Genomic DNA, 12,096 nt, shown 5'->3' on the forward strand with positions numbered 1-12,096 from the left:
CAACATAACACCAACTGTTACGTAACAGTCGGGATCATTAATATGTATGACCCCAATATTTGCATATGCCAGCCCATGTTCAAGGCATTACACAAGCCAGTATTAACGTCTGGAGCAGCACAGCTGAATTATCAGACTAGGTAAGCAAGCAAGGACAACAGCGAAAAATGGCAGATGGAGCAATAATAACTGACACGATCCATGATAACATGATATTTTTAGTGATATTTGTAAATTGTCTTTCTAAACGTTTCGTTAGCATGTTGCTAATGTACTGTTAAATGTGGTAAAAGTTACGATTGTTTATTACTGTATTCACGGAGACAAGAGCCGTCGCTATTTTCATTTTTAAACACTTGCAGCACGAGATTTAAAGGGGCCGCAGCCTGAATCGGTGCATAGTTAATGATGCCTCAAAATAGGCAGTTAAATAAATTAATTTAAAAAAAAAATCTATGGGGTATTTTGAGCTGAATCTTCACAGACACATTCAGGGGACACCTTAGACTTATATTACATCTTGTGAAAGAACGTTCTAGGGCACCTTTACCATATTTAACTATAAACCTAATGCGTTCATAATTAATTTTATCAAAGTGCAAAGGTTACATTAAAACTACATAACCAACACCACTGCAAACATGACAAGTGGTTTCTTTTAAAAGTAAACTAAGCTCATTATGTCATTTAATTTGCATTCTTGTCTTTTCATAATTGTTTGTCTACTTTAGTTCTTTGATCGCGTCAAGGATGGCCATGTAGGACATTGGTTTTTACCTTCTTTTTCAATGTTTTTTTTTCCCCATTTTGCAATTGGTTTTGCAAATTGATTCGGTGCTTTGACTGGGTTGCTTATAGATCCATATTTTTCCATTGAGTAGCTGTGTCAAAAGCCTGTTGAAAGAGGGTATCCATCCACATACTTTTGGCAATGCAAGTTACACAGTTTTTTTGCATGATCTGACATATGTGTTTCTGTGCCAGCAACCAGCATTGCAGAAGAGATTCACCAGAGGAATGACCCACTGCTGTCGATGCTCAAGGAGGTTTATGTGGAGTCTAAAGATCCAGTTCCTCAGGTTTGAAGTTCAGGATCATTTGACCAACAGTACATTTTAAGTCATCAGTTGTGTTACTTCGGTATCATATTAATTCAGATTCGTAAAGTTATATAAAATATAATAAATGGATTAAATTTCAGCATCAACTGATAATGCATGGGTTTAGTAACTTGGAAGAGGCCAGCAATATTTCGCATTCACCGCCCACATGCTTATGAGCATCTTTGAATCGTTTCATCTAAAGTGCTCTCATGCTTTGGACAACTAGTTTATGCACTCTTCCCACTTCAGTTTGCTCTGTGGCCTCTGCCATTTTTTTCTAATGATTTTTACTGAGAAATTCACAAGCTGAATAGATAATTATCTCTATTTGGTGCTTGGTGGGTGTTAATTTCAGTCCTAATGTCATAAAACATATCTAACATGTAACTAATTGTCACTTAGCAAATATAAAAGCATTATAATCAGTGTAATTAATAATACTGGTTACAAAGTCTTTATATAAAATATATCAGTCTTAATAGAATGTTGATTAGTATCTATCAGATATTTTCACCCTGGTAAATAAGTGTGGTTTGCACTAACTAACCATTCAAAGAGTAATTAAAAGTTCCATTGATATGATCTCAAAGCTTTGTCAGTCTTTTGCCCAATAGGATTTTGGAATACTGCAGATAATAAGCTCTGCCACCAACAAAAGTTTATGATTCTTAAATGTTTTGTCCATCTTGATAATTTTCACAAATGAACGCAACTCTTATGAATTTTGAAGCCTAAATTCAATCACCCGAAATAAAAAGCATACCTTAGGCTATAAACGAACTACACTACAGTCGCTCGACTTAAAGGTCACCATCACTAAGCTACCACCTACTCTTTCAGTTTTATTTAAAAAACATTTTCCCTGAAAAATTCAAGTTATAATAGTTTGCAAGAGCTTGATTATAAACACAATGAGGCTGTGAAAGTGAACTAGTGTGCAGAGAGAGTTTACCTGTTCAGCTGATGATGTTTAATGTCCCCGACAATTTTTGTGGTCTCATTTTTACTTGTTTGCAACTGACAAGAAAAAGCTTAAAAAAAAAAAAAAAAAAAAAAAAAAAGGTTATTACTGGTGTTTTATGTATAGAATTTTTTTTTTTTTTTTTTTTTTTTTTTTTTTTATATATCTTGAGCTTAACTACTGACCTTGTTTCAGGCTTTTAACCAAAAACATTGGATGCATCCGAAATCACATACTTCCCTACTGTGTAGTAGGCGAAAAACAGTATGTGACAAAAGAAGTATGTCAGAATTCACAGTACTCATAAAAGAGTAGGCAAAATGTCCCAAGCTGACCTACTACTTCCGCTGAGATTCTGAAGTGTGCATACGGTGGACACTTTACTATCTCATGGGAGAGGTTTTGTGAATGGCAGTGAAGCAACGCAACTGATGCTGGAAGTCACATGATAATGACAGCAGTATGTCCAGATTACATTCATACTACATAGAACATACTTTTTAGTGGTTGAGAAGTAATTATTCAAAATAAGTACCCGCTCAAGAGATTGTGCAATTTCAGACACAGCCATTGACTTCAGGATGATAGAACTGGAAGTGCTAAAATGTGTACCATATCTTTCAGACAATTTAGAAACTAAGTTTAGTAATGCTTTCTGTGAATCATTTTGTGAGTTCAGGTATTTGGATTGCAGAGTTTTGGAGAGAGGTGGTGTGCACTGCCCTCTACTGGTGTGACTGACTCTGTGCTCTGTGCTCCTGTAGGAGGAAACTGTCGCTGTGGTGAAGAAGGTCAAGCAGGAGAACCAGCGCAGGCTGCTAAAGTTCAGTCTACCGGGCGACCCCTATGGTTTCTGTGATGTTACTGATGTTCCCAAAGGCAAACTGTCACTTGTGGAAGCTTTAACTGGACTGAACAATCACAAACGCATGCCTAAAATATGGACTCCAGAGAAGCTGGCACAAGAGTTTTCTCTGGACCCAAAAGATGCCAAAGCGCTGACAGATTTCTTCTTTCCCTTTGACGTCAAAATCATTCCACCAAAATCAGAGGAGACTAAGCAGATTAAGGATTCTTAACACATGTGAACACTGTTCTATACAGACTTGAGCCGTCGCTGAAACATGCACAATGAATAATTGTCTCAACTGTTTTGACATTTTGATTGTAGTGTATATTATTTGTTTTTGAAGGTCTATTTATTAATTTGTCTTTATTTAAAGGGTTAGTTCACCCAAAAATGAAAATTCTGCCCTTAATTACTCAACCTCATATCGTTCCAAACCCGTAAGACTTTAGTTCATCTTGGAACACAAATGAAGATATTTTTGATGAAATCTAAGAGCTTTTTGTCCCTCTATGCGACTATCACTTTGATGCTTCAAAAAGTTCATAAAGACATTGTAAAACGAATCCATATGAATTGAGTGGTTTAGTCCAAATTTTCTAAAGACACTTGATTGCTTTATATGATAAACAGATTTAATTTAGGCTTTTATTCGCATAAACATCAGCGAACATAAACAAAAGCTCACCCAAACCTGCTTCACATGCAAGAGCAAAACTATTGTGGAAGCTCAAATGTTCTGCGTAACGCACATGAATGAATCTCATTGGTTCTGGCACACATCAAGCAAACATGCTTGAGCTTCCGTTTACCTCACTGATGTATGAGTTGATGATTGTTTATATGTGAATAAAAGCCTAAATTCAATCTGTTCATCATATATAGTGATCATGTTTCTTTAGAAAATTTGGACTACACCTCTCAATTCTTCTGGATTAGATTTATGATCTCTTTATGAACTTTTTGAAGCGTCAATGTGGTAGTCACATTGCTGTCCATGAAGGGACAGAAAGATATCATGATATATATATATCATGATCTCAGCTCTCAGATTTCATCAAAAATATATTCATTTGTGTTCCAAAGATGAACGAAAGTCTTATGGGTTTAGAACGATATGAGGGTGAGTAATTAATGACAGAATTTTCATTTTTGCCTGAACTAACCCTTTATGCATGGCATATCCCATTGTTTATTTTAGTAATAAGATAATTAAGATAAATTAATGTAAACATTTCTGGACTAAAAAAGGAAATCTTATGTCAAAGATAATATCAGCACATATATTTCTCAATAAATATGAAGAGATTGGTTCAGAAATGCTATATTATGTTTGTGTGAACACCAGCTTCAAGCAATACATCTGTCAGATGTTATATTTATTATTATGACAATAAATCAGATGCCCCTGCATTGGTCGTTTTGATCCAGTGAACTGAATTTAACAAGGTTCTATAAAGTTACTCTCTGCCATACTACACTTGAGTATTTTATAGTAATACTTTTTTGCACTTCTAATTGTATTATATGCATTTATTATTATTATTATTATTAATTTTTTTACATTATCAGGGGTATCATATAGTTTTGTAGGTGAGATGGGGTGTTCTTTTCTCATCTAGGATTGAGAATATCATTAGCTCTGTCGATTAGCGCAACTGATGTGGAGTTTTATGGTCTCGATCATCTGTAAAACCCGGACATTCAAAACGCTTAACGTATTAAGACAGCGATAACGATATACAATAGTTTTCGAATATAGCATTACACGCGTCAGACCAGCAGATGTCCTCCGAGTGCGCATTTCGAGTAAAAGTTTCAGGCAGCTACGTTTCGCTTATCACTGAATCAGAACTTAAGACAAACTACTATTCTGTTTCTGATGTTTATTTCATTGTGTTTTATATTTAAAAACCACTGCTGACCATAGCACTACAGCGGAACATGATTCATTCCCATCCCATTGATACCCGCAACCAAACCCAGCAGCTCCACCGAGTCCGACTTCTACGATCATTGGCCACAGTGAAAACCCCAGCAGGCGACTCCTGCATTTCCATTGGTGAATGGCGTGTAAATCAAATCCGGCACTGAAATTTCGTTGGTTTACTTCTCAGTGTTCGGTGAATGCGGACAGCACGAGCGTCACGGTGTGTTTGGGGCGCATATGATAAATGAGACGCGGGTACAAAATGTATCATGCATATCTCTCCGTTTAAAATGAGCGTCTGCAGTCGGAAAAACAGCGATGCTTTAAGGCATTTTTTCTCAGGACTTTTTAGATTATTAAGAGTAGACATCTGTTTACACCGGGGTTTTCTGATTGATTCATCACCCTGAAACGGACAGAATTCAAATGTTTTTAATGTTTTTTTAAAACGTTCAGTCTTTTTAAACCGAAACCTTGTCAGTGTGGTTTTATAATAATTCTCGAAGAAACAGATCGCTTAACGGTTGTAAGTATATTTTAGGTGGAAATGTTGGGTTGTCGGAGCTTCAAACATCTGGCGAGAGATGGATGTGAATGTGTGAGTCTCGGCGTACAATGATGTGAATGATGCTGCATCATTTATTTCAAATAAGCCACAGAGGAGAATCAAGGTAAAACACCAACTTATTTCATGATTGTGTTTAGAGACCAGTATATAATATCATACATATGATTGTGATGTTCTCTTTCCTCCATTTTACGTCAGTTGATCCACTTTCAAGGTGAATCTTTAAGATCTGTTCTGTTTTGAGGGATATTTGTACAACTGAAATTAATCTGCAAGGTCAGATTTTCTCTGGATAAGTACATCAGTGCAAAAATATATATATATACATTTAAAAAAATCCATTTGCAAGAAGTCTAAGTGTAAGAATCATATCTTTGCAATTATTTTCCCATGATCTATGACCTATTCATCTGAGATGAGTCTTTGGTCTTGAAGTCTTTGGTCCAAAAAGTATGAGGAATCAATGAGCTCTTTTTATTTTGTATCTTTTTATGGTCTGGCTAGGCATTTTTGGTCTCAAAACTGCTGATTTTAGAAATGGAGGAATGTTCTAGGTTCCAAGCATCAGTCTTGGACTACTGTTGAGGCCTCTTGAAGTGATTTTGCTTCACAATGGATGGATACATTTTCCAAGCATAGATGAAGAGACACTTAATCATTTTATTCCTGTTGCTAGGATCCACAACTATTCAGTATACATGACTGTCATTCGCTCACGTGTTAGCCTCTGCTGTCACTATGGTTTCAGCTTATACTGTACCACTGATTGTCTGTAGTCTGTAAGATGCTTTCCACTTCAGTTTGACTTCTTAGAGCTTTTAAACAAGCCTATTTACTCAGACCTTCAAATGCAGAAACCTTTTATTTGAGACTGATATCATGTTATTTTATGGATTTTTCTGTATTAGTCACAAAAACATGTTCTTTCTCGTTACTTTGGTAGGGTAGAAAATAATCAGCCAAGACCTGTGAATGTAGATCAAGGTTAAAAATCTTGAGCCCATACAAGCCGATTGCGAAATTGTGTTGAAATAATGATCTGATTTCACCTGATATGCCAGTGTGTGTTTGAAGATAATTATGTGTTTGTGAGTATGCATGGGTGCTTGCATGTGGGTGGGTGAGTATCTTTAGCATAAAAGTGTCAAAAGACCATTGCCTTATTCTCTCTTTGTTTTTTTCTAGATGCATTTGGGTAGAGTGGTACCTTGAAAAATCTTTTAAGCCTAGCCTTTGTAGAGGAATCTTTTGCCAGGTTGCAAGATAAAATGCTCTCTTTGTCCTCTAGTTAAAAATGTACACTTTAAGCTGGGGCTTTTCGACTCCATTAACAAGTGGGCCAAATGGAAAAAATATGGGGATTCGGGAGAGATAGAATCAGTGGTGGGCGATATGACCAAAATTTTATATCACAATATGAGTAATTTTATTTCACAATAATGATATATATATCATGATATCATTATTTTTGCTTTAAATAAGGTTTATTATATCAGCATTTTTGATACCATTGAAATTTCATAGTATTCTCCTTACCAATTTCAATTTCTCAAACCAATACTAGGCTCTGTAAAAAACAAAACAAAAAAGTCTAGCTTATACAAACAAGGAGACTGATTAGAAGCAATAGGACAACCTACAATAGAAAAACAAGAAAATGGACCTATCTGAAAAACTTCAAGCACTAAAAATATAAATGTATTATTAAAGTTACAAAAAATGATTCAGTCACAAGCATTGAGTTCCTCTTTGTCTTTTGTTGTTTGATTAACATTAAATGGCACAGATGGCAGCAGGTATATTAGGTTGCTGTCACTTTAAGACTGAATGTACTGGGGGGTATTCCAGAAAGCAGGTTATGTGACATACCTGGGTATGTTTAAGAGTAATTAAGCAGATAACCTCAACTTTCGGTTCCAAAAACGGAGGTAACTTTCAGGGTAAGTAAGTAGCCATAGCAACTTACTCTCTGAACATAACCTACTCTGGAACAGGTTATGTTCCAGGGTTTGTTTGCTTAAAAGGTATTTAGATGCGTGTTAAATTTGTTTCCATGGTGAATCATAGATTCGTATCTCTGTTGAGAATGTCTTGTGTGTTAACCGGGAACATACTCTGGGTTGGCCGAACGTACTTCCGGATGCGTTTTTGGAACCAAGGTTTGGGTTAATCAACCGAGAGTTCAGGGTATATGTGACGTTAAGTTAACCTTGCTTTCTGGAATACCCCACAGATCTAATATATACTGATGAACCTGTGTTTTCTTTCTCAACTGTTCACATTACTTAAGATATTATGTGTATTTAAAAGTATGTGTATTTAAGTTAGGGTCACCATATTTTGATTACCGAAAACCAGGACACTCGGCCCGGCAATGAGATACATTTAAAGTAGTTCTATGCCTCCTCTGTATGGATAGATAATTGTTATATTACAAAATACTATCTATAACCAAAGACACAAATTCAGATGGGCTTCTCAGAGGTTACTCAACATGTTTCAAAAAATAACGCATGAAATAATGATAGAAATAATGTCTCTTCTGTATTAGAAAAATAATAAATTAAAAAAATACAGCTGCTAGGCTATATTAGCAATCCAAATTTAACAAAAATAGCTCTCACAAACTTACAAAAACTAACTAACAAAAAATATCTAATCTTTAGTTTTCCTCTTCATCCTGTTTTTCACCCTCATCCTCCTTGTTTGTCCATCTATATTTTGCTGTAGAGCTGATCTTTTGCAGCAGTTTTTTGTTACTTAACTTAGCATGAAAGTTATAAAGAAAATTATATAGGCCTATCAGCTGTTACATCGCAAGGTACAAAGGAAGAGCACAACGAGCTGAACTCATTGTAGACGATAGCTGAAGGTTGCTCTGCTGTTACACAAAGTATCTGTTATTCAGTTACAGACGACTGCACAAATCGTGCATACTAATGAAAACATATAAACTGTTACCTAGAAGTAAACAACTGTAGTTTAGGCATAAGTCAGCCGCGACGCTGAGAATATGGTTACCTTTATGGAATAATCCACTAATTTCTTGAGATACAATCTGAACTAATATTCTCAGTTGCACGTGCATTATTAATATATGAATATTAACTCATTAATATTCATGTATGCTCCACCTTCAGAAACCGAAAATCTCGTAACACCGGTAAATTTAATGGCCAAATGAAAAACAATGAAAACCAGGACATTTTCATCACTTTATAAAAAACAACCAGGACGGCCAGGACAGGACGTGAAAACAGGACATATCCTGGGAAAACAGGACGTTTGGTCACCCTAATTTAGGTGTTCAAGCCCAATTTGGCCTATGGTGTGACGATATAGAACTATTTTTCAATAATTCTACTCTAAACCTGTGGTCAGCTAGCAGCATCACTTTACTATTACTCTGTGTTATATGTTAGATTGACATGATTGTTTGTGACATTGTGAATGATTTCCTAATTCCTTTCCTCTACTTCCACAGGGTCTGCCTCCATGCTGAGATGTGTGCTAGCGACCTGTCCAATAGGATGAGCTTGCTCTCTTTACCATGTAACTGCAAAAAGAAGAATGCTTTATTCCTCCACTAGTCTGCCTTTGGCTTCAGGGCAGCCTAGCGCCACCCTGCACCCCCCACCTAGGGTGCTGACCCAGCCAGCGGGTACAAGAGCCATGGAGAATTCCTCCGCAAAAGTCAACAGCTCGTTGGAGTTCCGGACTCTATCGGAATACATAACACCTTCATCTGTTTGGGAGGACCCTGTTCAGGGTCTGAACCTGCCCCTTCAGGTGTTCTTCGGGTTGGTCATCATCTGCGTGCTGCTGCTGGCCTTCCTTGGAAATATGGTGGTCTGCATCATGGTTTACCAGAGAGCCGCTATGCGCTCCGCTATTAACATCTTACTGGCCAGTCTTGCCTTTGCCGATATGATGTTAGCGGTCCTCAACATGCCTTTTGCCCTAGTCACCATGGTGACCACGCACTGGATCTTTGGAGAGGTGTTTTGCCGCGTTTCAGCCATGTTCTTCTGGATGTTCGTGATGGAGGGAGTAGCTATTTTGCTGATCATCAGCGTGGACCGTTTCCTAATCATCGTGCAAAAGCAGGACAAACTTAGTCCACGCAGGGCCAAAGTGTTAATCGCAGTCTCGTGGTCTCTGTCTTTCTGCTTTTCTTTCCCTCTTTCCATTGGCCATCCTGCCCTGTACATTCCCCCCAGAGCACCACAGTGTGTTTTCGGGTACACGGTCGAGCGTGGTTACCACGCCTACGTGATGCTGATTATGCTGGTGTTCTTCTTTGTACCATTCCTGGTGATGCTGTACACGTTCATGGGCATCTTGAGTACACTCCGGCACAACGCGCTGCGCATCCACTCCCACCCTGACTCGGTGTGCCTCAGCCAGGCCAGCAAGCTGGGTCTGATGAGTCTGCAGAGGCCCTTTCAGATGAACGTTGACATGAGCTTCAAAACACGTGCCTTCACCACGATCCTCATTCTGTTCTCAGTCTTCACCGCATGCTGGGCTCCGTTTGCCACCTACAGCCTGCTGTCCACCTTCAGTCGTGCGTTCTACTACAGGCAGAACTTTTTTGAGATCAGCACGTGGCTGCTGTGGATTTGCTACCTCAAATCAGCTCTGAATCCTTTGATCTACTACTGGCGTATCAAGAAGTTCCGTGATGCCTGCCTTGACCTGATGCCCAAGTACTTCAAGTTCCTGCCGCAGCTGCCTGGCCACACTAGGAGACGTATCCGCCCCAGTGCTGTTTATGTGTGCGGGGAGCATCGTTCTGTGGTGTAGAGAAGGACATTTCTGAAGCTTCTTTTGTAATTCTTATGGTACAATCTTATCAAGCTGTGATATGTTTGGCCTTTCTTAAAACTGCAGGATGTTTTAGCTGTAAAAGACTGTACAGATGAGAAGGTTTACTGAGGCTGTACATTAAACTACTTTAATTGCACAATGTTTTATAGGATTTAGAATTTATTAGAAGTTTGTTTAGTACACATCAGTCAGGTGCTGCTATATTTGGTGAAAATGTGCAATCTTCTGTTTTATGCCATGAATGTTATATTTTGTGCTGTATTTGTTTTTTCCTGGCTTTGTGATCTGTTTTACACTTTAAAATTTCTATTTAATTTTATTATTGATTGTTCAGCTTTTCTTTTTTCATTTTTTTTTTTTTTTTCAGTGTGGAAAAAAGGAAAAAGGCAATTGACAAAGCATGTTCCAATCTGATTAGTAGATGACTTTGTGGAAATACATGATTTTTATGTTTGTTTGTTTTTTTTTTAAGTGATTTCCATTCATGGAGGTGAATAAAATCATGGAATTGAATAAAATCGTAATTCATGGAAATTACATTGTCATACATTTTTCTAGTTTTTGCTTGTTGTGAGTCTAATTTTGAAGGTTTTCCCCCCTTGTTACAAATTAATAGAAATGTATCAGAAGCTTATTGGTCAAAAGGTGTGAGAACCCTGTCAGTATTTTGGTGCAGTACAGGTGCAAGGTTGTTGTGTGTATAAATCATATGAACAACAACTGACCAACTGCTTGTTGGTGACATGGCGTTAAAATTCAATAAACAAAACCAACAACAAACATCAACCATAGATATGTTTCTTATCTTTTTAATATGTGCTCCAATGTCAAATGGCAAGCATTTGAGGATCTGCTTCACCCATCTGTCGGCTGCAATTGGGACATTTGTTTTTTTCTGATAGGTTGTTTGGCTTTGCAGTGTCTGTGTGTGCCTTTGTAGTGTGCCGGCTTCATTCAGATGATGATTTGTTTCTGGAGGTAAACCCTGAAGCTTTGTGAATCTGAAAGGTAATTTTCCTTTACTAGTGTCCCTTGTGGGGTTCATTATTTCTCCAGCCACCGCTAATGAGGATGCTGTGGGCTTTGGAAGCTCATCAAAACCAGTGTGTGGAACTCTATTACTTAGCAACAGTATGTATTACTTGGCGACCAGCTTGTATTACTTAGAGTTGGTACATTCTCTTGTGGGAGTTTTTGTTTTTTGGATAAGCTACAATAACATTGACATTTAACATAGTTTCTGAAAGGCGTTATGTGAAATTGCGATGTCATTAACATAATAATCAGATTATTTAAATTACCTCTATTATCTCTCACACACAGTTAAATGATTTAGTAAATTATAGTAGACAAAACATTTTAAAAATATAATTTTTTTGCAAAAACATGCAGTTTTTCCAAACTATACAATGGTTATTATACAGTTATGTCCGTCTGTCTAAATTCATCCTGAAGTTTTGTTCATGTCCATATTTCTTTCAGCATTTAGAGAATATATATATATATATATATATATATATATATTAGTAGGTTTGAGTTAGGCTCAGGAAAATTCAGGTAAAGGCAAAATTTAAGAATTCAGATCAATACATAATCTGGAATTTACAGTTTTTTTGGATTTTCAAAACACTACACACAATTAGCACAACCACACACACAATTAGCAAAACACTACAGATACTTTGCATAATTAAACACTCTTGTAAAAACTACACTTCTGTTTAAAAACCACACTTTGTTACCAGATGAAACACACACGTTTCACATTACTATACTCTGTTTGCACGAGTTACACTCTGCTGTGATAAACCTAAAACACTTTTAGCACTTCTACTTCCCTATGATAAAGTACAAATA

General features: G+C 37.1%; 2 protein-coding genes across 2 annotated transcripts in view; both read left to right on the forward strand.

The window, feature by feature from the left end:
• Positions 1–3,784, forward strand: part of ndufaf4 (NADH:ubiquinone oxidoreductase complex assembly factor 4) — a 4,597-nt gene extending 813 nt beyond the window's left edge. Inside the window, exons 2-3 of the mRNA XM_067383411.1 lie at positions 985–1,079; positions 2,829–3,784. Of these exons, the coding sequence (XP_067239512.1) occupies positions 985–1,079; positions 2,829–3,143 (410 nt within the window). The 3' untranslated portion in view covers positions 3,144–3,784. The remainder of the gene's footprint in view (positions 1–984; positions 1,080–2,828) is intronic.
• Positions 3,785–5,384: 1,600 nt separating this feature from the next.
• gpr63 (G protein-coupled receptor 63) lies at positions 5,385–10,215 on the forward strand. Its single transcript, XM_067383413.1, has 2 exons — positions 5,385–5,512; positions 8,894–10,215. The coding sequence occupies exon 2, from the start codon at positions 8,980–8,982 to the stop codon at positions 10,213–10,215; it is 1,236 nt and encodes a 411-aa protein (XP_067239514.1). The 5' UTR covers positions 5,385–5,512; positions 8,894–8,979.
• Positions 10,216–12,096: the final 1,881 nt, after the last annotated feature.

The sequence above is a fragment of the Chanodichthys erythropterus genome, chromosome 4 (assembly GCF_024489055.1).
Source record: "Chanodichthys erythropterus isolate Z2021 chromosome 4, ASM2448905v1, whole genome shotgun sequence".
In the NCBI taxonomy this organism is placed as follows: Eukaryota; Metazoa; Chordata; class Actinopteri; order Cypriniformes; family Xenocyprididae; genus Chanodichthys; species Chanodichthys erythropterus.

Excerpts from the sequence above, each read along its gene's own strand:
- gpr63 (XM_067383413.1), top strand. The coding sequence starts at position 8,980 with ATGCTTTATTCCTCCACTAGTCTGCCTTTGGCTTCAGGGCAGCCTAGC.